Raw genomic sequence first — 25,463 nt, 5'->3', positions numbered from 1 at the left:
TAAACATCACATCGCACTGACGCACGGCACACGGCCTGCGGGCTTTTTAAAGGTCCCATTGTAAACAATGGGCGATGCGTTCCGAGAGAACGGCAAAATATAGCCTGCAGCATCGCTGGGAGGGAAAGAACTGAGCGTGTGAATAAGAATGGCGGTGATACTTGTGCGCGATTCACGCTGGAGTACACGTAGTGGTAGGATTATAGAAACACACCACTAGTCAGATTATAGTCACCTCCTTAATAGTGAGAAGATTATAAACACAACCTCGGCCTGTCACGTGAGAGGCACTAGTGGATGACCCCATTCATGGGCAGCCATACTGCACACCTTACAGTCACCTGCACGGGGATTACATACACTGAATACTAGGACAGGCTCCCCGTTATGCCTCCCGTCCTGGCCGGGACCCGCTAGGAGGCGCCACCCCTCCCTCCATCCTGTCAGCAGGCCCGGGCCCGTGAGAGGCGGGAAGCTGGCCACGTGACCGCCGTTGCTGGTGGAGGGGTCGCCTGTGGTAACTTGAGCGCGGCCCGCCGCCCGCACTGAGGTGGCTGAGGTAACTGCCTCATGGCTCATAAGAGGCTTGTCTCTGCCATATGCTCTAGGAGTCTTGAAGGGGTTGACTGATTTTTAATTATAAGTGCAAATGTACTTTCCCCATCTTCTGCACAGGTGCTGCAGCCCCCCCCCCCGGTGTGTGTTGTGGCGCCGCTGCAGCCCCCGGTGTGTTGTGGCGCCGCTGCAGCCCCCGGTCTGTGCTGTGGCGCCGCTGCAGCCCCCGGTGTGTGTTGTGGCGCCGCTGCAGCCCCCCGGTGTGTGTTGTGGCGCCGCTGCAGCCCCCGGTCTGTGCTGTTCCGCCGCTGCAGCCCCCGGTGTGTGTTGTGGCGCCGCTGCAGCCCCCCGGTGTGTGTTGTGGCGCCGCTGCAGCCCCCCGGTGTGTGTTGTGGCGCCGCTGCAGCCCCCCGGTCTGTGCTGTGGCGCCGCTGCAGCCCCCGGTGTGTGTTGTGGCGCCGCTGCAGCCACCCGGTGTGTGTTGTGGTGCCGCTGCAGCCCCCGGTCTGTGCTGTGGCGCCGCTGCAGCCCCCCCCCCGGTCTGTGTTGCGGCGCCGCTGCAGCCCCCCCCCGGTCTGTGTTGCGGCGCCGCTGCAGCCCCCCCCGGTCTGTGTTGCGGCGCCGCTGCAGCCCCCCCCCCGGTCTGTGTTGCGGCGCCGCTGCAGCCCCCCCCCGGTCTGTGTTGCGGCGCCGCTGCAGCCCCCCCCCCCGGTCTGTGTTGCGGCGCCGCTGCAGCCCCCCGGTCTGTGTTGTGGCACCGCTGGCACCTGCCTGCTGCAGCCAATCAGGTGCTGTACTCCTGGCATCATGGCTCCCAGCATCTGAGCGGTGATGCCACGAGAACAGCAGTGGTCAGCTAGTACCGCGCCGAAGTCCACGGGGTGCAGATTTGGGACGGTTAAATACCCCTGCCTTTGCAACCATGCATGTGACAGTCCTGTGGCACGCAGCAGGTACACGATGATATTACATACTTGCTGCGGGACGCCGACTGCCATGCAGTATCTTGGCGTGTATACATGCGTAATATGTGCTAACATGCTGCCATCTTTGTTGCGCTTGTATTTCGCACCATATGTGTGATAGGCAGCATGGTAGCCTGTTGGTACAGTGTATTCCGCTCGCAAAACCCACGGGCAGAACACGCTGTCACAACACGGTGGCGTGAAGGAGCCCTCAGGCCGCCCTCCCATAGCTGATTTTTTTCCCAGCGTTTACCTATGCTTTCAGCGCCATGCTGTCAGACGCCCCCATTGTTCTCAATGGAGCCTCTCAGACATGCGCTCGGTCCCGGTGCTGGACGGCACTGCGATTTTTGAGCGCTGTCCTACTTTGTGCATTTAGCGCACCTCATCAATGATGGCGTATGCTAAAGCCGCTTTCAGAGGCAGGAGCGCTGCCAACAAAAGTAAGAGTGGCAGAACGCGGCGCTCATGTGTAAGAGAGCTCTGAGGGTGGATTGACATGCGGTGTACAAACCCGCCATAAACCAGTCTGCTTCACAATCCTCATATCCCCCCTGCAAACACAAGTACTGCGGGCTCCACCCTTACCGCCATGTTCACACGGCCGACAGCGGCTTACGCCTGATATTCCCTAATGCAGCGGACAGCGCACGGCGAATTCTGTATCGCAGATGGATGCAACTCGCGAGGGAATATCGTCCGTGTGAATTAGCCCTAAGGGCTTCTACCCACTTGTGCTTTTTTAACATTTGCGTTTTTTTTTATGCAAATGTCAACCGGACTTTCTAATGTTAAAAGCGCATCGCGCAAAAATTGTAAAGCACCAACTTGTGATGCGTTTTTAACATTAGAAAGTCCCATTAACATTCGTGTTAAAAAAAACGCAAGTGGGTAGGAGCCCTAATGCAAAGGGTATAAATCACGCCATTTCCACAGTAAATCCTACATGTAAGGCGTGGAGTTGCTCGCGGTGGTATTCTCCACCACCCACCCGTGTTGCACGCACTTCTAGCGGAATTGTGATGGATTTTCCACAGCGGAAAAATTCTGCAAACCCACACCATTTGGTGCAAATTTTGGTAAAAAATGTGCAGATTTCATGCCTGCTGTGTTCCCCTTCTTCACCGAAGTAAGCAAGCAGCAAACAAAAATACCTAAAAATGGTTTCCCATAAAAAGCACGTAAAAAAATAGGACTAAAAATCACTATTTTTCTAATAAAACATGATTTACTATGGAAAAAATGTTTAAAAAAACCCTACATAATTGGTATTGCTGCATTTATAAAGATCCGTCCAAAGTGTGATTGTTCCCAGCAAGAGAAACCAAGTAATCTTGTAGATATGATACCTTTTAATGGCTAACAAAAATACATGATGTTACAGCGAGCTTGCGAACCAACGCAAAATCCGTCCATCATTGCGAAAAGGTCGTGGGATCCACATCATTGCTTAGCGACGGCGCGGCATTATCTGTACTGCGCATGTGCGCCGGCCGGCATATCCGCAATATAGATAAGAGGAATCTGGACACATGCGCAGGTGTCACCGGCCAGGCACAGGGGCAGATTCCGCTGCAGGATCCCACATGCCTGAGGCCTCATGTCCACGGGCACCCACGGTTTCCACCCATGCCCGCAGCCATGAGGCCTAAAAAGTCTTTTCCTTACCCGTCCGTCCAGATCTTCTTTCTCCTGCTTTCCCGCGGATACAGATCTGCGTCTGTGTCGCGGATCAGATGGCTTCCATTGACTTCAATGTAATAACTTGTTTCAATTTAGTGGAGGACACACCAGCGCAGTGGACTTATTGGGGATTCTGTTTGATATTGTCAACAAGTAGTATAATTAGCATTGTGACGAATGCGGCAATACTAAATATAGTATATTTTATATATATTCTACATACATTTTTATTTTTTTTGCACGTTTTATCACTTTTCCATTGTTCTACAATGCTAATATAAAGAAATAGGCCTTTTCAACATTTTATAGAAACCAAAGTATTATTGATCTAGCCAGAATACTTGTTTTTTAGTATATGTCCTTAAGAAGTTTTTAGGACTAAGTTACACAGATGAAGCGAACCATATATATGGTAAATGAACACGATCCACTTGTTCCGCTGGTTTCCTTTATATAAACAACCAGCGTTCTGAAATTTCTTGCTCCACGGGAGCTGACATCTCAGAAAGCTGCAGTCGCAACAACGTTCATCCCGTCTATGCTACTATACGCATTATGTGTCTACTGAGTTAACGGTTTCAGTTCTATATAATATTGACAGGGTCTATTTCTTTTATAGTAACTCTGTATAAAAACAATAGAAGGTGAATTTAAACATGCCTGGGATAAACATATATCTATACTGGCCATATAAGGGTAGACTAGATGGACCATGTGGTCTTTTTTTTTCTGTTTCCATGTTTCTAATTGTATTTTAATGGAAGTTTGAAAAAATAAACCTTATTTTCATCTTTACTTTTAAAGTCCCAAATAGGGAAATCAATTTGTGCTCCCCTGATTGCTTCTAAAATACACTGCAATACTGAAATGCTTCTTGAGACCTTAGTCAGACGGGCGTTTTTAGCCGCGATTTGCGCATGCGCATGCGTACGGCGATTTTATAAAACCATTGCTTTGCAATGGTATCGGACACATGAGCGCTTTTTATGTGCTCGTCCGATAAATTATAGAACAGAAATCGCAGATCGCACCTATCTGCGATCTGCGATTCCTGTTCTCTTCTCTATATGCGCTCAATGGGGCCGGCGGCAGCAGCGCCGACCCCATTGAGAACATATAGAAGACAAATCATTCTTCTCTGCCACAGCTGTAACAGCTGTGGCAGAGAAGAACGATGTTTGCCCATTGAATTCAATGGAGCCGGCAATACAGCCGCTCCATTAAAAGCAATGGGCTGCCGGCGTGCGCGGGGTGAATTGTCAGGAAGGGCTTAAATATATAAGCCCTTCCCTGCAATTCATCCTAAAATGTGTTAAAATAAAAAAAAATTGTATACTCACCTTTCCGCTGCAGCCGGAGTCCAGCCGCAGCCGCTGTCAGTTCTCCTGAACTGCTTCTCGGCTTTAAAATCCCCGCCTGCTGAATGATCTGCCTCTGATTGGTCACAGCCCTGACCAATCAGAGGCAGGTTTCACTCACACACCAATTCATGAATTCATGAATGGGTGAGTGACTGCTGCCTCTCAGCGCTGAGCCAATCAGGGGCAGGTCTGACTCACATCCATTCATGAATTCATGAATGGGTGTGAGTGAGACATGCCTCTGATTGGCTCAGCGCTGAGCCAATCAGGGGGCAGGTCTGACTCACACCCCCTTCACACCCACTGCAGGACGGCCGCGCGGAGCTCCGGCTTCCGGGAGAAGGTGAGTATATATATATTTTTTATTTTTACACATTTTAGGATAAATTGCAGGGAAGGGCTTATATATTTAAGCCCTTCCCGACAATTCATCCCGGGCTCGCCCGCAGCGCATTGCTTTAAATGGAGCCGGCTCTATTGCCGTCTCCATTGAATGCAATGCGCTGGACAGCTCCGGCCCGTTTCTAATGAAACGCGGCTAGGAGCAGATCTTCGGGCGATTTGCGGGCGACTTGCGCGCACCGGTCACGCGATTTGCGGATGCGCATCCGTCATGCGATCCGCAAATCGCGTGAAAAAACGCCCGTGTGACTAAGGCCTGACACTGAAATGCGTCTGATCCGCATGCAGATTTTTCCCATTGACAGGGCTAAATTCGCATGTTGATCCTCAGCGAAAAAAACACGACACAAAGCCCCACATTTTGCCACAGTTATTCACGTGGGAAATTCTGCTCTGAATTTTACCATGTGAGCATGCCCTAAAGGCTGCTATTACACAGCAGCGTTACTGCGCTGTAAAATGTAGGAGGAGCTACACTGATTACAGCTGGCACCTGGACGTCTCATTTCAGTGACTATGACACATCCAACAGCTGGCCGTAATCAGTGTAGCACCTCCTACGTTTTGCAGGGCAGTAACTCTGCTACCGTGTTCCCCTGAAAATAAGACAGGGTCTTATATTAATTTCTGCTCTGAAAGCTTTTACTTTAGCTGCCAGGACACTATTTAAATTGTTTTTTTATTAACTATAACTTAGGTGTATTTTTGGAGCAGGCATATATTTCAAGCATCCTTAAAAATCCTGAAAAAAATCATGCTGCAGCCTCAAAGATCCTGCAAATTCATGCTAGGGCTTATTTTCAGGGTAGGTTTTATTTTAAGGGAAGCAGGGTATGTAATGGCAGCCTAATATACATTTAGCCCTCAATTTGAATAATATCACTCGGCTGCGGCAGGTAAATGAAATTCCCTAATGGCATTGTCTGTGACAACCCCTCGGTTCTCTCCATTTACTATATAACCCCTGTAAGTCAGACCATTTACCTGCTGAATTTGTTGTCTGTCATCAGTTTACAAGAACTTCTGTAGTTTCTGAAAACTTTCCCTAATGCTGTACTTGTTGACCATTTGTACCCAATGATCTAAAATTCTCTCTTTCAGGTATGGACTGGTTCCACTGTAATGTGTGCTACATGCAGCAGGGAACAACATTTTACATCACTAGCTGTGGACATATTGTTTGCAAGACATGTATGACACAAGGTATATTCCACATATTTTTACCTCCTTAGCATAAAAAAAAACACTTGGGACAAACGTATAGACTGATGGCCCATTTACATGTAACGATTATCACTCATACTTTGCCCAAACAACCGAAAATGAGCAATAATCGTTTCATGTAAACGTAGCCATCGTGCACTTTTTGTTTGAACGATGATTTTGCGATGAACTTTAAATCCATCGCTTGGCTACTGACAGGTAAAGCAAACACATTTATTTGTCAGTAGGTTGTATGTTGTTATTTCCATGGGAGTCGGCAGATAACATTGTAATCTGCCGGCATCTGGGATCAATTGGGATGCATAAATACATAGAAAACCCGTGTATTCATTGCGCATTTGCACATGAAATCAATGTGATTTTAAGGGTTTTTTTACACGCGTAAATACACAGTGTATTTGCACACGCAAAAACACATTAGAGGGGGTGAAATACACGGGCGTAAGTGATTCTTGGCGACATAAATACACAGCGGATTTATTTGCAAACTAAATGCTCTTACGCCTCTGTGAACCGGCCCTTAGGCTGGGTTCATACGGAGCGGATTTGCTGCGGAAATTCCAAGCGGAATTTCGCCGCGGCAAATCCACATACGGCCGCTAATCCTGGGATTAGCCAGCCATGTGGACGAAATGTCTCAGAAATCTCGTCCACATGGGACGGCAAATCCGCTGCGGCTAAACCGGCAGAAACCACCGCTGCGGCGCGGCTTTGCCGACCGCAGCCGCAGATTTGCCGACCGCAGCATGTCCGTTCTTTTTTTCTTTCCGCTGCAGCCGCGCTCTCTTCTATGGGAGCGCCGGCCGCAGCGAAAGAGCGAACGGCCGGGCTGCTTCAAAGCCGCGGCGGGTTTTTCTGCGGTGGTTCTCCCGGCGGAAATCTCGTGGTTTTTGCTGCGGCCAAACCGCGGGATTTGCGTCGGGAATCCGCCCCGTGGGAACCCAGCCTTAGGATGCATTCACACAGCTGTATGTGTATTGCGGTCTATATCCATAGACCAAACTATGCTGTTACCCGGCGTGTTTCTGCGTGTCGACGGCTTTTTTACATGCATAAATACGCTCCGTATTTGCACTTGTAAAAATTATGCTGAAAATCCCATTGATTTTGTATTTACATACGCAGCTAATACGCGGGTTTCCATACACGGCTATTGATTTCAATGTGTAATACATACCAAGACAGGACATGCTGCGTTTTTCACGTGTCCGAAAGTCGCGTTAAAAATACGCAGCTGTGAATGAACCCATTAAAAGCAACGGGCTGTATTGAGTGCGTATTATGTACGTAAAAAATGCATGTAATACACAGCGTATTTACGTATGTGTGAATGGAACATGATTTCCCTTCTCATTCATTACTGATTTGATGTACAGTTAAAATAGTTGGCTGCCGTCAGAAACATTTGTGATGTTAATATCACTTCTGATTTGAGAATATACACTACCGTTCAAAAGTTTGGGGTCACATTGAAATGTCCTTATTTTTGAAGGTAAAGCACTGTACTTTTCAATGAAGATAACTTTAAACTAGTCCTAACTTTAAACAAATGCACTCTATACATTGCTAATGTGGTAAATGACTATTCTAGCTGCAAATGTCTGTTTTTTTGTGCAATATCTACAAAGGTGAATAGAGGCCCATTTCCAGCAACTATCACTCCAGTGTTCTAATGGTACAATGTGTTTGCTCATTGGCTCAGAAGGCTAATTGATGATTAGAAAACCCTTGTGCAATCATGTTCACACATCTGAAAACAGTCTAGCTCGTTACAGAAGCTACAAAACCGACCTTCCTGTGAGCAGATTGAGTTTCTGGAGCATCACATTTGTGGGGTCAATTAAACGCTCAAAATGGCCAGAAAAAGAGAACTTTCATCTGAAACTCGACAGTCTATTCTTGTTCTTAGAAATGAAGGCTATTCCATGCGAGAAATTGCTAAGAAATTGAAGATTTCCTACAACGGTGTGTACTACTCCCTTCAGAGGACAGCACAAACAGGCTCTAACCAGAGTAGAAAAAGAAGTGGGAGGCCGCGTTGCACAACTAAGCAAGAAGATAAGCACATTAGAGTCTCTAGTTTGAGAAACAGACGCCTCACAGGTACCCAACTGGCATCTTCATTAAATAGTACCCGCAAAACACCAGTGTCAACATCTACAGTGAAGAGGCGGCTGCGGGATTTTGGGCTTCAGGGAAGAGTGGCAAAGAAAAAGCCATATCTGAGACTGGCCAATAAAAGAAAAAGATTAAGATGGGCAAAAGAACACAGACATTGGACAGAGGAAGACTGGAAAAAAGTGTTGTGGACGGATGAATCCAAGTTCGAGGTGTTTGGATCACAAAGAAGAACGTTTGTGAGACGCAGAACAAATGAAAAGATGCTGGAAGAATGCCTGACGCCATCTGTTAAGCATGGTGGAGGTAATGTGATGGTCTGGGGTTGCTTTGGTGCTGGTAAGGTGGGAGATTTGTACAGGGTAAAAGGGATTCTGAATAAGGAAGGCTATCACTCCATTTTGCAACGCCATGCCATACCCAGTGGACAGCGCTTGATTGGAACCAATTTCATCCTACAACAGGACAATGACCCTAAACACACCTCCAAATTGTGCAAGAACTATTTACAGCAGAAGCAGGCAGCTGGTATTCTATCGGTAATGGAGTGGCCAGCGCAGTCACCAGATCTGAACCCCATTGAGCTGTTGTGGGAGCAGCTTGACCGTATGGTACGCCAGAAGTGCCCATCCAACCAATCCAACTTGTGGGAGATGCTTCTAGAAGCGTGGGGTGCAATTTCACAAGCTTACCTCAACAAATTAACAGCTAGAATGTCAAAGGTGTGCAATGCTGTAATTGCTGCAAAAGGAGGATTCTTTGACGAAAGCAAAGTTTGATGTAAAAACAATGTTATTTCAAATACAAATCATTATTTCTAACCTTGTCAATGTCTTGACTCTATTTTCTATTCATTTCACAACGCATGGTGGTGAATAAGTGTGACTTTTCATGGAAAACACAAAATTGTTTGGGTGACCCCAAACTTTTGAACGGTAGTGTAGGTGAAATATATATGTGTGTGTCGGAGTGTTAGTGGGATATGCAGTATAATTATCAAACTACGGAAGAACGTGATCAAAATGGATCTTCCAGTAAAGCAGGTTTTCATGTGGGGACCATAACATGGTTATATAGCTCCAAAATAATGATTAGCATGTTATAATAAAAGCCCTTCGGATGAAAACGTGCCACAAGCTCATGCAAATGACTGCATTTCAGCTGTTTTGTGCTGCATTGTAATACATCTGCTATAAAGACTTCTACGGTACCTTTGTATGCCTATGATTTCATTTGGAGGGTTTTTGATACACAATCCATCTGGTAAAAAAATGCTTTTCTGGGCATAAATTGAACTCATGGGGTCCGTTAGCAAAATTTGGAATTGTCCCCCCTTTCCCCGAGAGAAAAAGAAACAAGACACATATGATCTATTCGACAACATTTTATATCTGGGTCCAGACCATCATGATGTTTTCCAGCTACGTCTGGTCTCTGCACACCCTTCCCACCCTGCCACTAACCTCAATGCCCCTCATAGAACCCTTGTGCCTCTAATGTGGCCCTCACTTAGTAACAATGCCCTCTCTACGGCCGCAATTACTAATGGTGAAACTATTCTACCCGCGGAAGTTCTAGCTGCCAATAAGAAAACTTGATAGTTACACTGAGCCTGACGCCAGCCCGGGCACTATTAGCATCATTCGATCCCTCCCGCACATTGTACTCTGATAGCAAGAGGAGGGGGGGGAGTCGTATGATGCTCGGAGTGCTCTGGTTGGTGTTGGGCTCAGCAGTGTGACTGTCTGAGTATGAAGGTTGAGTATGAGGTTTAACAGGTGGGATGGGGGGGGGGGGTAGTCCATCCAATCCCTGCCATCCCTGCCCTGCCAGTCCCATAACAGCCTCTATTGGTGGCACACCTCTGGTGTATACAGAGCCCGTAGAGCAGTGCACAAAGGTTATACGGCTCTATACTAAGGAGCCATCTGACCTCGATACATTGCCCTACAGTCTCTGTGCCCTTGTGCAAGGGTTCTAAATCTCAGTGATTTCTCAATGAAGGCTGCTTGGCAATGGTACATGCGATGAGGGCTTGATGACAGTTTCCACTGTAGGGAAACTGAAATTTGTTTCCTGTAGTTAGAGTTTCATGTGCACCGTATTATATTCCTACTTGACCTACTTTAGTGTGTTTCTGCTAATCCACCGATCAGCTGACTGTCAGCCTGCACTTCAAAGCTGCTAAGTTTCTGTAATCTCCATGCTCTTGGACAAGTTTCTAGACTGGTGGGGGGGCAGGTTGCTCTTCTTCATGTGCTTGCATACACTGTGCGGATGTTCGTTGTAACCAGTGCTACTATGTTAATGCGCAAAGTCTATGATGACATTGACACTGCCTTCTAGACTAAACTTCAACTCTTATCTTTCCAGTTCTGGTTTCATCCTGCTCAGGGTAGGGTAAGGGTTAAAGGAGTAGGAATAATTGCTGATCGGAGTAAGCTAAGGGTTGATTAAATGCTGCTGAAGACTGCAGTTATGTTGGCAATGACTCAACACTGAAGTGTGTTGCTCTCTGCCCCAGAACGCATTCTTTCACAGGTATTTTTATGGAAAAGATGTTGACCATCCTTCAGTATTGTACAAGAACTTCTGTCCATAGTACACGGCTGACATGTTGGGCCCCGGTGGTATTGTTACTTATTCCTGGTGCGGAGTGTGGGAATGAAAATGCTTTCAGCTCACGTGAATACTATTTTGAAAAATGACAATAAGGCCTCATGTCCACGGGGAAAATCAGCCCCACTACGGAGTCTCCATGGAGAATCCGTAGCGGGTCCCTCCTGCCCCGCGGACATGAGCGCTGAAAAGAAGAATAAATAAGAATTAACTTACCCGCAGCGGACCGGGAAGGTCTTCTCTTCTTCTCGGCCGGATCTTCTTTCTTCGGCCGGCGGATGTACTCGGCACGCCGGCAGCGTGCCGCGCGCATGCGCCGGGCACATCCGCCGGGCCGAAGCAAGAAGATCCGGCCGTGAAGAAGAGAAGACCTGCCCGGTCCGCTGCGGGTAAGTTATTCTTATTTTAGGTCTCCCGCGGATCCGGACGGCTTCCATAGGCTTCAATAGAAGCCTGCGGGAGCCGTCCCCGCGGGAGACCCGCACGAAATTGGAGCATGTCACGTTTTTTTTTCATGCTCCATTCTTTTTTAAATTCCCTTTTATTGACCATCCACGGGTATTTATCTACCCGCGGGTGGTCAATGCATCCCTATGGGATGCGGATCCGCATGCGGGTGATCCGCTGCGGATTTAAAATCCTATTTTGCCCGTGGACATGAGGCCTAAGGCCACTTTCAGACAAGCGTGTTTTAACTCCATATTTCATCTGGGTTTTGTGGTTTGTATGTAATACAAATCTAATGTAAATCTATTCACATGGCCGTATTTTGGGGGGTTTAAAAAAAAAAAAAAAAAATACAGCATGACCTATTTTTCACCATTTTTGCATCCCTATTTGTATTATTTTCTTTTGGGCAAATACAAATTAGTATTTGTCCAGTAGAAAATAAAATCAATGACAGTAAAATAGAGGCAAATGTAGATCAAATATTGCTGACCTACGGTTGTAATGTCATCTGTACAATGTGAGTATTACAGATCCATATTACGGACATGTTGCAATACATTCCGTTGCACTCTGGAGGACCATATATAATGATTAAACCCTGCCTACTTGTTAACCAGCCATTAATGACTGCCTGTATGGACATGAGCTCCTTTCTTCCCAATGTGCCTGTAGTGATCTACTTATGGCTCTGCTTTCCTATGTTTATTGTTCCCTTTCTTCCTGTTAAGGCTTGTTGACACTCGGCTATAGCACCAACACGGCTAAAGAGATGCCATCAGTAGACTTTCTCTTTTTTTAGCCTTCACCTATAACAAGTGCTGAGTACATAATTTATGTAGTGATTAGAGATGAGCGAGCATGCTTGTTTAAGGCTGATACTCGTCCGAGCACCATGCGGAGGAAGCGGGGGTGGGGGTGGAGTGAAAGAGATCACTCTCTCTCCTCCCCGCCCCCCTCATCTCCGCATGGTGCTCAGACGATTAAGCAGTTACTCAAAAAGATTGATGCTCTCTCGAGCACCAGCCTTAAACGAGCGTGCTTGCTCATCCCTAGTAGTGATACTTGTGAAGAAATACTGGGCTATTATGCCAGTGTATATGGTCTTTTCCGGATGATCTGTCGATTGCCTTATTTATACGCAGCCCCTTTGTTTTATTTCTCTTTTCTGTATTTGAAGTAAATACAATTTAAATAAAAGTTGATCAAACATAAAATCTATAGTGAACAGTTTGTTTTCTTTTACGGCATTTTTGAGATCAGTTCTGTTGGCTTTCCTTGGTGTATTTCTAATGGACTTCTCTATACGACTTGAAAAACACGGAAAAAATGCATGTTAGAAATGTTACAAAATAATAAACACTTATACATGCTAAAAGTTCCAAGAGCTTTCATAAGCACTTAAAAATACTGAGAAAAATGTGTGTGAAGAAGGCCTTCGATCTCCTGCACACTGGCAAGAGCGATATCAGGCTGTGATTCACAGTCCGATATCACCCTCGCAATCCATGGGATTCAAGGCATTTTCATGTGAAAACAGCCTCGCATCACAGTGGGGAATCCCTTCATCCCATTGCTTTCAATAGGAAGGCAGCAGCGCTGACCCCATTGAAAGCAATGGGACAACATTGCGATCTACTGCCACTGCTACTCCCCTGCGGGGATTCCTTCATCCCCGCAGGGAGTCCCATCATCACTGAACACCCTGGCGCTGCTGTCACAGTATTTAGTGATGAGAGGACTCCCTGCGTGGATGAAGGAATCCCCTGTCGCTGCTGGCACAGCTGCAGCAGGGGGTCGCACTCTCACCCAAATTTATCACCAGTGTGAAGGCGCCCTTAAAGGGAACCTGCCAGGTGCTTTCTGCTGTTCTCACTGAGGAAAGCAGAAAGTAACGATAGACCTGCTGATTCCAGTGGTCTGTCACTTATGGGGCAAAGTTATGTAGTTTTCATAGTGAAGCCACAGCTCTCAGCCTGAGATTGTTCCAGCATGTTCATGAGGTGCCCTTCGCCCCCTTTTTTGATATTTTTCTCAGTTTGCAGTGGTAATAGCCAGAAAAATATCAATCATGTCAGGCACGAGTGGCACCTCATGAATACCCCAGACATGTCTCAAGCTGAACACTGCAAAAGCCAGACCCCTCTTATATAGGCAGCTGCAGCTTACTGTGTAAGTTTAGAAAAGCTATAAAACATTGCCCCATAAGTGACACACTGCCGGAATCAGTGTGTCTGTTATTACTATGTGCTGCTCTCTGTGAGGGCAGCATAAAGTACATGACAGGTCCCCTTTAAAGGGTTTGACCCACAGTAAACATATATAATTAAAATCCACAACATAGGTGATAAAACTCTGATTGCTGGGGGCCCACCACTTGGGTCCCCTGTACCTCCTTGTTGCACTTTAACAGTAACAAGAAGTTTTAATGGAGTTATGATCGGTATTATTGTATCTTGTCACCACCCGGAAGCTAGGGGTTTGACAGGACTTGCATGGAGGAATGCCTCTGTCACACCCCTAGCTCTCGATTGGGTGAAATCTGTAAGATCCTTGAAGGTCCTAGCAGCAGCGTGTGTATTGCTTTTTGCCTGGCCTGCAGGGTTAGGGATTATTTTCCTATTAGGCTTACATTATTAGCTGTAAATGCGGAAGCCTTAACAGCTAATAATGTAAGCCTAATAGGAAAACTAATCCCTAACCCTCAAGGGCAGGCAAAAAGCAATACACACGCTGCAGCTGTTCCTGTGCTCCCTCAGTTCTCCATGTGGCCATTTCTTTGCAGCCGCTGTGTCGGCTGTCAGAGCCGTACCCGGCGGCAATTGCCCCAGTCATTCACTCATGGGGTCTGCTGTCCGTGTGCCTCAGCCGCTGCCTCACCTGCTGCTCCGACTCTTGCCGTGGTCCTCCTCCCGTGTCAGAATGCCACTTGGAGTATTCAAAAGTCCACTCCCAGCCTCTGCGGTGTCCTCTGGCGCCTCTGTGTGTGCTGGCGCGCCCAGCCTCACTGCTGTCTTCATGCCGTCGCAGAACGGCAGTGGGCGGTGTCCTCCGGCGCCTGTGCGGCCGCTCCCTGTCTCGCCGTTGTTCTGCTCTGTCTGAATTTAGTAATGCCCAACCCCCCAGCCAATCAAAATCTGGGGGCGTTACTAAATTCTTTGACAGCTGGTGCCTTGTCACCACCCCTAACTTACGGTGGTGACAAGGTACAATAATACCGTGATTATCAAGCATCTGCCCTGCTGCTACATTCAATATATGGAGCTGGCGGAAGCAGCTGAATACAGCACTCGGCTGATTTGTGTCATCTCAGTAAACATTGAGTCGAGCAGCAGAGTGCATGATAGACTACCACTCCATTTAAACTTCTCACTATAGTCATGTAACGGAGGGGAAAGGGGCTCAGGACCTCCTAACCTATTAATTGGTGGGACACTATTGATCACATTTATTCCCTATCCTGAAACAACCCTCTACATTTTTTAGGGTGTTCCTACCAGCTTTGCACACTGTTTTGGAGTAATTGTAACCAGATACACTTTAGGTTGTTCTGGTTGCTTGTGTGATCCTGTGAACTGAATTTTTAAATAGTGCCACAAATTCTCCATAGGTTTGAGATCTGGACCGAGCTTCTCCCGTGTTGCCTTGTGCTTCAGATGAAAGCGCTTTCCTGCTGAAAGTTGAACTTTGTTGTAAGCGTTAGATTTGCAGCAGCCTGCAGTAGTTGTATTGGAGCATCGCCTTGTAATTCGCACTGTCATTCAATTCTAACAAGATACAAGGTCCTCGCTGAAACAATGTATCCACGCCACATGATACTCCCCCCTCCTAGGTCACTATTGAGATAATGTTTGCTGAGGTTTTCTTCAGCTTCATGTTGAATTGTTATCTAAAAGCTCCTTATCTGATTATCCTACATTAAAGCGGGTCACTCTAATGTTTCTAGTAAATTCTAGACATGCTTTCATGTGTTTTTTTTTTCTTCAGTAATGAGTTCTTTGTAGCCATCTTCGCATATAGGCCAATTGTATGCAGGACTTTTGATAAGGTTAAACCTTCACTGTAGCCTCAGCCACTGAACTCTTTAGCTTCTTCAAGTGAAACATTGGGTTTTGGGATTTATCAGGCCCTGTAGTAGTCAAATGTTCTAGAAAGTAGAAGGACAAATATAATTAGCTTATATAGGATTTTGAAACTGCTGGCAATAAAGAGGTATGAGTGTGACTTTAGAGGAGTATTCCAGACATAAATGTCTTTAAGATATCACTTATTAAAGGGGTTGTCCCGCGCCGAAACGTTTTTTTTTTTTTTTTCAACAGCCCCCCCGTTCGGCGCGAGACAAACCCGATGCACTGGTTAAAAAAGAAAACCGGACAGTGCTTACCTGAATCCCCACGCTCCGGTGACTTCTTACTTACCTGGTGAAGATGGCCGCCGGGATCTTCTCCCTCGGTGGACCGCAGGTCTTCTGTGCGGTCCATTGCCGATTCCAGCCTCCTGATTGGCTGGAATCGGCACGTGACGGGGCGGAGCTACAAGGAGCTGCTCTCCGGCACGAGCGGCCCCATTCAGAAAAGAAGAAGACCGGACTGCGCAAGCGCGTCTAATCGGGCGATTAGATGCTGAAAATTAGACGGCACCATGGAGACGAGGACGCTAGCAACGGAACAGGTAAGTGAATAATTTCTGATAACTTCTGTATGGCTCATATTTAATGCACGATGTACATTACAAAGTGCATTAATTTGGCCATACAGAAGTGTATAACCCCACTTGCTTTCGCGGGACAACCCCTTTAAGCCTTTCCAATCCACTGTCTGACGTCTGAAGACATTCTGATTGAAGGCTGTACAGTTCCGATGTCGGAAGACGTCCGGCAGGGTATTCTTACAGTATATTACAGTACTAGCCGCTCTGTTGTCGTGGGCCTCTCCAGCATGTCCCATACCCAGTACTGGCTCTAGCCAGCACACAGCGCCATTGTATAATGGCAGAAAGAGAAAGCCCCCTAGGAAACCCTTAATCCTAAATTGGATTGCAAAGGGTTAAAGGAAGTCTGTCAGATAATTTTTGCATATTAAACTCAATATACCGACGTATAAGCGACTGATTATTTAAACGGTACCTTTACCTTTGTGCATTGTGACTCCCCTATCTAGATAAAGCCACAGAAAGGCTTCCTGCGCCATATGTTAGTTAGCCTTGGACTGTGGTTCACATCTGCCAGTGGTTCTGGGCTCTTGTCCTAACTCTTCTGCTGAAAACTCCCCCTTCTATGTTGATTGACATCTCCGGCTGCTGGAGACAATATGCGTAGCACGCACGGTGCGCCTACACTGCACTGAGGATGGCATGTGCATGTCATGTCATTACTGAGGAGGAGGAGTGACAGCGCATGCGCCTGAAGACTCAATGCAGTGAAGGAACGCCATACACAAAACACATGATGTTTCCAGCAGCAATAAACACAGAAGGGGGCATTTTTAGCAGAAGACGGAGGGAGACAGCCTGGACCACTGGCGGATATGAACAGCCCATCAGATGGTCCGAAGCTAATTATCATATGGTGCGGAAAGCCTTTCTGCGGCTTTATCTGGAGATGGGAGTCACAGTGCACAGAGGTAATGGTACTGTTTGAATCATCATTCAGTCGCTCATGCGTCAGTATGTTGAGTTTAATAGGCAAAAATTAGCTGACAGACTTCCTTTAAATGTGGCCATTGCTATGAGGGGGTATTCCAATGTCATTGGCTAGAATACTCTTTTCACACATCATGGTCATATCAGAGTTTTTGTTACCATTTTCAAAATATCACATCAAACCTTGGTGGTTTTACAGTGTATAACAAAAAGCAAGTTATGCACATGTGAACAGACCCAACAAGTCGGTGGCTGTGTCCTATTGGTGAAAAGGTATTGGTAGCTCTTAGGGCTCACACACACGAGTATATGCTCCCTATGTATTACACATGCTAAAAGCCCATTGATTTCTCTTGGGCCACTCAAACCATGTTCTATTTTGGTGTATATTCACACCACTATAGGCTATGGAGAGTTGCGTATTTGCTGTGTACTGCATATTTTACGCACGTAATACTCGGGACAGATACGCCCGTGTGACTGAGCCGTTACACTTTTGTGTTCCTTCTCCCTGCCCCTATACTTACACCTGTCTGCTTTGTAGTTGTGGAAGTTGCTGAATTATAATTGAACCCTGTCCCCAAGCGCTCTGACCCAGCATGTATTTTAGTTAATGTCTAACATGGCTCTTTCTTTCTCCGTTGCACAGATTATTGCAATGTATGCAGAACTTCTTGCAAATGTCTGCCTATTTCAGAAAACGTGAGTAACAACGCCAGTGGTCCCATATGGGGCCATGTTATTTGGCTTTTATGAATTGTGACACACGTTAAAGTGGAATCACACATGCAGTTTATACAGCAGATTTTGTAGAAAAAACAGGAGTTGGTACGCACAATTTTTTTGATTGCCAGTGTGATGTGATTTTTTACTCCCCTAGGAAGAATGAGCAATTCTTAAACAGAATTGCCTGAAAATAGGACATGCTGCAACTACCTCCGCATCACTGTAAGAGAAAAATCACACATGTAAATAGACCCATTTAAAATAATGGGTTCTTTTCCTGTGCAATTTATGCACATTTTGTAGCGCACAGAAATCGGGGGGAAAAAATGACCTGTTAAGGGCTATTTCACAATCGAGCATCGCTATTTTCGAGTATCTGGCTACTCGGGTGAAAAAATGCGGGGGGTAGCCGTGGGGAACAGGGGGGAGCTCTCTCTCTCTCCCCCACTCCCCTCTGCAACCCCCCGGTGCCCCCCGAATCTTTTCACCCGAGTAGTCAGGTACTCGAAAATAGCGAAATCGCCCTTAACGAGTACGTTCGCTCATCTCTAATAATGAACAAGAGCTTTAATAGTTTGAAAAAAAATATTTAGGTTTCCATAGTTCCATGTACATAATAATCCAATTTGCTACCTGCTGCGCGTTGGAAATGCTGGTACTTTTAGGATATTGGGATGGATCCTCTTGAAATTTGAAGCAGTAGATTTGTATTGTTACTCTTTCTTGACAGATCCTTTCCTTCTTTCCCCGTAGCTTTAATTTAGTGTAAACACTGCTGATTTAAGCACTACTGAGAATGGCGAGGAATTAAACATACGAAGCCATCCACCACCACATCAGAAATCCTACAGTCAGTAATACCATCCGTGAACAAGGGAAGGTGTAATCCTCTAATAAATGTTTCTGGCCATGGAGAACTGAGCTATTATAAAGAAATACTCTGTCTGCTGGATTATTCATGATGTTCCCAGCTTGGCGGATGGCTTGATCCGTGTGTCTGAATGCACAGCTGGTGCTAGTGCTATTACTCCCTTTAATACTGCACATCTGTAAGCTGATTGGTTTTCTGATTGGCAAACTCCAGCCGGCAATCACTGACACACACTTCTGCTTTACCCAGGTTTAGCCAACGTCACACTATCCAGTACAGATGGCACATAGGTCCGACAAAAGTGATGAATGTTGAAAAAAACTATTTTCCTTCCTTATTTCTGAAATGCATTGTTTTTTTGAACCTTTGATCAGGTGATGTCGCCTAGTTGTGGGAAAGGCATAAGTATGTGGCAGTTGCTGCCAGACAGAGAATGCCACACTTTCCACCAAACGACTCCCGATCAGACCAATCGGCTTATAGCTGTACTGCGCCAAAGGCAGTAATGGCGCTCTGAACAACCATGCATTCAGACGTACGGATCAAGCCATCCGCCAAGCAGGGAATATTACGAATATCCGGAGGACAGAGCAAACAGATAGCAGCTTTATTTCTAATAGCTCCGTTGTGCTTGGTTGCAGTAGTCTATTAAAGGATTACATTTTACCTTGCGCACGGATGGTATTATTGACAGTAGGATTTCTGAACTGGCAGTGGATGAACTTGCGTATGTTTTAATCCCTTGCCATTCTCAGTTAGTGGCGCTTACGTTCATTGTGTTTACTGACATTTGGATAGGTGTTGACTGGCAGGGACCGCAGACGTATAGCACCACGAGGAGGGTTTAATGGAAGGTTGGATAGGTGCGGTGTGGCCTATATAAACTTTATTTGCTGCCTGCAACCTTCAAAACTCTGTACCGCAATTCTGTATTCAAATGTACTTTGATACTTTTTCATGAATGGGTTTTCTAGGTTATCAAGTTTCCAGCGATTATAAATTTATTGCGTATGTATGCATAACAAAGGTCAGCTTACAATCCGTTCATAGTAATCCAGTGCACAAACAACGTGTTGGCCTAAAAAGAAGGTTTTTGATATATTACTTTTAGAGTACAGCTTACTGCCCCTACTTCAGTGCACATCCTTATTAGTTGCTTTTAGCTATATCCTGCTGCAGAAAGTGACCTGCGGTGCAAATTTTTAATCCCCAGAATATTAATTTGTGCTGCAGATTTCACCTCTTTAAATGAGGGGGTGAGATCTAATTGAAAAGCTGCGTGTTGCATGCGGATTTGGCTGTGGATTTTGATTCAGATCCACACCAAAATCTGCAGCTGAATTTCCACTAAAGGACACGGCCTCATACCTCATTAGCCCAAAGGGGCATTTTTAGCTTGCAGAAACCAATTTCAAAGTGAGCCATCTATAGCCTGTTGAGAGCACTGCCATATAGAACATTACATACTGTATGTAAGGACCAGCTGTAGATAGCCATGCAATATAATTGAATGTTATAAATAAAGCAAGAATAATGTGGAAGAGTAACTACCGGTAGCAAGTTATCAGTCTTCTATGTTCATGGTAAAGGCCCTTTTACAACCACATGACTGAATGAAGTTCAAGCGAGCTGCCGCCATTTTTAATAACAAATTAAATGCTTTCATGGACTGTGTTTTCCTCCACAAGTTGTTTGCTCAGCTGGGCGTGTGTTTAGGCGATTGTTATTGCCTAAACATTTCGCTCAGCTGAGCAAACATCTGACTGACACATTTCATTGGTCTCCTCCTGGCTGAGTAAACATTGTACTCATTAGTATGCAAAGCAAAAGAAAACCATGGCTTAACCGCTGGAAAGAGAGAATGAACTGCATTCAAACTGAATGAATTTCCAGCAGCCAAACGATGGATTTTATGCCAGCCTAAAGACCTTGGCTAATGATAATTGCATGAATAGTGCACAACTGCCCACATTTACACGTAACGATTATTACTCATTTTTGTCCGTTTGAAAGAATTTTGAGCGATAACCGTTGTGTGTAAAAGGGCCTTAAGTTCTATATGAAGAAAACTCTGTACAGAAGAGCTCCTTAACCTTTTGTAGCTCAAAAGCCACATTTCAGTACAACAGGTGATATTGAGGGGTTGCTCCAAAATCATATTTTATCACTTATCCACAGGGTAGGTAATTAAAAACTCTGATGAGGGGGTGGGGGGGGGGGGGTCACCATTCAGACCCCCCACCAGTCCCAAGAGTTGGGGTCACATGTCTATCTCTCCTCTTCATTGCACCCCCACAGTGACGAGGAACTACAGTCGAGCATGTGCGGTACTGCTCCATTCGTTCTCATTGGCAGTGCAGCAGATAGCAGAGTACAAGTGCTCAGCTATTTCCACTAGTCCTGTTGAAATGAATGGAGTGGCACTGCTCAACGGTGACACATACAGTAGGTGATAAAACATGATTATGTGACTCCCACTTTAAAATATATGACAGTGTCCGTGTGCTGTCTGATATTCACAGACTCTGGACATTGCACTGGCAAAAGTAGGACATGCAATGATTTCTTTTACATCAGTCCGTGTGAACAGGGGTAACAGGTCCGTTTTTCAAGAGATCCATCGTACAATGGTCTGTGGTCGTTGGACCAGTTGATTTATGATGGATCCCATTGGGTAATTATTGTTGGTGTCATAAGTGATGGTAACCTTGTTGGATCTCTGAATCGAATGACGATTTTATATATATATATATATATATATATATATATATATATATATATATATAACATGCCTAAACTATACAAGCATAACTTTCATTTCCTATGGATCTCTACACAGCTAAAGCCACAAGAAAAGATCTATTTTAGAAGTCTTAAAGAAACTATACAGAAGCGTTTTAACAGCATTTCTCAGGTGGGAATGTAGAAGAATTATAATTGCTTTGCATAAGATTTTTTATTTCTAGGTCTTGGTGTACTCAAGATATGATTAGTAACCATGGCTTGCTATTACTACCTGCTGAGCAAGTGAGGTACTTTTGGGTGGCAGCTGTTTATTACTTTTGAAGCCGGGTGAATGGTTTTCTCTGACTACTGGAAAAGTGGAGGCACTGCTATGACTACTTGGTAACAGGGTTGCCTGCTGAGACTATTATCGCTGTTAGGGTCTTGCTGTGACTACTGGAGAAGTGGGTGGCTATTGGAGAAGTGGGAGGATGGGCTGCTGTGACCGCTCTGAAAATAAGGCTATGTTCATACATCTGTTTTTACACACTGATTCTCATGCGTTTTCCGTGCTGAAATCCACTATACGCTTATTTTCAGTTGCAATCTGTGCCATAGTTCATATGCCACGGATTTAGACTCTGCATCACAAAAAAAAGCGGCATCTGAATTTTCGTTGCGAATTCCATGCTGAGTTTTCCCATTGAGATGCATGTGAAACGTGCATTGAAAATCAGTGAATAAAAAAACGTTGAATTTTTATGCGGATTTACACTTCAAATCAGCATCTAATTTTTCAGCGAATTGAACATATCCAAAGGGAAATTAAGAAGAGCGCTCGCCACACAATTTTGTTAATAGTAGATGACGGAACTAATTCTTACCACTAGAAAGGGTGGGGAGAAACAGTTCTATCAATACAAAGGGGGGGTCTCTATTCTGACTACCGGGAGGCAAAATCTTAAAGGGCTTGTACTACAAATAATTATGACATTTCTCTGTTAGATCAGGCGAAACTCAACGTTTTTCACTTGAACATTATAGTCCATGTATGTGCATATTGCTGTTGCATGCTTGGCATGGCACTCCCTGCTATTCTGTTGATTCCCTATGAGAATGTCCACCTAAAGCTAGGTCCACATGTGTTGCGGATTTTGTTTTTTGGGCTGAATCCAAAATAGTGTGATCTATTGAGGTCCATGCAACGGCGGTTCCTGTATTTTGGGTCTTTGCTCAGAGGATGAAGCCAAACAATGGAAATGGCACCAGAACCTGGGCGCAAATGTAAATATGCCCTTATCTGTGGATATGAGCTGCTTTAGACACTCACTGAAATAGATAGTGTCTTAAGAGATAGTCAGCATAATGGTAGGCTAGGTTCACATTTTTTGTTTACAGCACAATTCACCACCGTGGAACCATGCAATGTGCAATGATTTCTGTTCATGATTCTGTTATTAGGCATGGACTTTTCAAAAGCAGCAGCATGATCTTCATGTGAATTTCTATAAACAGTACATTACTAAGGCTCAAAATGCTCTCCAGGAGGCTCTACAGAAGATTGAAAACCAAGAGACGTATTAACCGTATATTATGTTACCTTGAATGTTGTGTTGTGAATGCATAACGTGCAGGTTGTAATAAATATCTCCTTCAGTAGTGAGTTGAAAGCTGTAAAGAGTGAAAATGCTGAGCTTAGATCTATGGTCAATCATTTGAAGGTGAGTCGTTAGTATAGTACATTTTTATGAGTCTGCTCTTCTTCTTTTCAACCCTTTCCAATCCACTGTCTGACCTCTGAAGACAGTATGATTTAAGACTGTTCAGCTCCGATGTTGGAAGACATCCGTCGGGGTTCTCTTACTGTATATTGCCAGCCTCTCTGCTGTCGGAGCCTATCCAACGTGTCACCTCATGCAGTACTGGCTTTAGCCAGCATATAGCGCCGTTGTATAACAGCTGAAAAAGAGTAAGCCCCCTAGGAAAACCAGGATACAAATTGGATTGGAAAGGGTTAAAACCTAAATACAATAGATATGATGTATAAAATGTTTCTAATACTGTAGTTGCAACATATGCATATTGCAACTTTTGTTCTCTGGAGCAGTTGTAAAGAAGTGTGAGCTATTCGTGTGACCCAAAACATTTTGCAAGTATTTCAAACTCACCAAAGTTTTCAAATGAATTATGAACAGTGGTTTTGTTCAATATAGTGTATATTCCTATTAATTCCACTTCTTCACACCTTCAGTGCCCACACTTTCTGATTAGTTGATCATGGGAAATTCTATGCTCCCCACAAAACATAGGTATGGCGAAATAGGAATCATCTAGAAAAAATTTTCAAAATATGAGACAGACAGCTACAGACTAAATCCTCAACGGGTTTATCCCATTCTATGTCGTATGACGTATATATGGTATCGGTGCTGGTCTTTTACTTTAGCTATACTAATATATCTATTTGTGATGGTTGCTGTTAGGGTAGGTACTTGCACAAGATTGACAATTGTTTGTACAAGTGCTTTGTTGTTCTTTATTAAAGTTTATTGCAAATTAGGGTGCTTTTACATGCAGTGAGAAATTGTTTACCCAGGCAAATTAGCACACAGTGACACAGTTTGCCCATTCACTTGGGCGGTCAGTTTAAACACACAGATAAATTACTTATATACATATATTTTTTTAAGAGGATCGTTCAGCCATTCCGTTCACTGTACCAGTGAATGAGAACGACTGAAGGATCGGTGGGTACTGATGCATCTTGTCTCCACTGGAACTATGGATGGAGACATGGGTTGGTCGGTCTCAGTGACTGGGAAACGCCCTGGTGACGCCCCCATCTGTGGATGCCTGGCATGCCATGGTCTTGGCTCGCCTGTGTGCGGAGTACCTGCATGCCGGACACTGGACGTTTTGTGTGTGCCCCAGCTGCACGCAGCTTTTATCACTAGGCCGTCTTCTGCTCCGGAGCTCTGGCCTCCCAGTTCTGCTGCTGCTTCCCGCGCCCTAAGAAAGTCTTGTGCTGCCAAACATATCCTCTACTCCCCCTCCCTAAAGGCAAGCTCCATATCAGCTGCTGTGGGCCGGGGGTGCGTGTGGGGGTGAAGAGTGACAAGGCTGGGAGTCAACTCGCCAAATCATACTGCAGGAGCCGAGGTGACCCTACTCATCCGCCACTTGTGTCCTGCAGATGTTCGCCGGTGTCGTCCTCCGCAACCTGTCTGTCTGCCATTCTTGGACCTTGTTTGCTGCTGTACAGAAACACTGCAGCCAATCCACAGCTGGGGGACGTTAGCTGTCAGTCAGCCAGGCCAATCCACAGCTGGGGGCGGTACCCTGTCAGTGAGGCCAGCCAACCCATAATGCACCAGTACCGGATCAGTGTTTAAGCCGAATAATTTGTGGACAAGACAACAATGAAATTTATGCTTGCATTAAATGCATGATAAGTGAACAACTTATCATTCATTGTTCAATCGTTGGCCGTGTTTATATTAAAAGATTATTGTTCAAATTCGAACGATCCAACAATTTTTTTTGAGCAATAATTGTTCTGTGTAAAGGCAACCTTAAAGGGGTTGTCCCGCGAAACAAAGTTGGGGTATACACTTCTGTATGGCCATATTAATGCACTTTGTAATGTACATTGTGCATTAATTATGAGCCATACAGAAGTTATTCACTTACCTGCTCCGTTGCTAGCGTCCTCGTCTCCATGGTGCCGTCTAATTTTCAGCGTCTAATCGCCCGATTAGACGCGCTTGCGCAGTCCGGTCTTCTCCCTTCTGAATGGGGCCGCTCGTGCCAGAGAGCTGCTCCTCGTAGCTCCGCCCCGTCACGTGTGCCGATTCCAGCCAATCAGGAGGCTGGAATCGGCAATGGACCGCACAGAAGACCTGCGGTCCACCGAGGGTGAAAATCCCGGTGGCCATCTTCGCAAGGTAAGTAAGAAGTCACCGGAGCGCGGGGATTCGGGTAAGTACTATCTGTTTTGTTTTTTTTTAAACCCCTGCATCGGGTTTGTCTCGCGCCGAACGGGGGGGCTATTGAAAAAAAAAAAAAAAACCGTTTCGGCGCGGGACAACCCCTTTAATTACGCTTCTTTGTCAAGAGGGCCAGCGATCA

At 45.4% G+C, this 25,463-nt stretch overlaps 1 protein-coding gene across 1 annotated transcript in view; it reads left to right on the top strand.

Annotated features, from left to right (window-relative positions):
* Positions 1–509: 509 nt before the first annotated feature.
* The window catches only part of RNF212B (ring finger protein 212B), a 50,577-nt gene continuing 25,623 nt past the window's right edge, over positions 510–25,463 (top strand). Inside the window, exons 1-6 of the mRNA XM_066604999.1 lie at positions 510–559; positions 6,068–6,169; positions 17,664–17,716; positions 21,451–21,525; positions 22,797–22,912; positions 22,993–23,056. Of these exons, the coding sequence (XP_066461096.1) occupies positions 6,070–6,169; positions 17,664–17,716; positions 21,451–21,525; positions 22,797–22,912; positions 22,993–23,056 (408 nt within the window). The 5' untranslated portion in view covers positions 510–559; positions 6,068–6,069. The remainder of the gene's footprint in view (positions 560–6,067; positions 6,170–17,663; positions 17,717–21,450; positions 21,526–22,796; positions 22,913–22,992; positions 23,057–25,463) is intronic.

Source organism: Eleutherodactylus coqui, chromosome 5 (genome assembly GCF_035609145.1).
Source record: "Eleutherodactylus coqui strain aEleCoq1 chromosome 5, aEleCoq1.hap1, whole genome shotgun sequence".
Lineage (NCBI taxonomy): Eukaryota > Metazoa > Chordata > Amphibia > Anura > Eleutherodactylidae > Eleutherodactylus > Eleutherodactylus coqui.
This window is presented reverse-complemented; position numbering and strand designations above follow the sequence as displayed.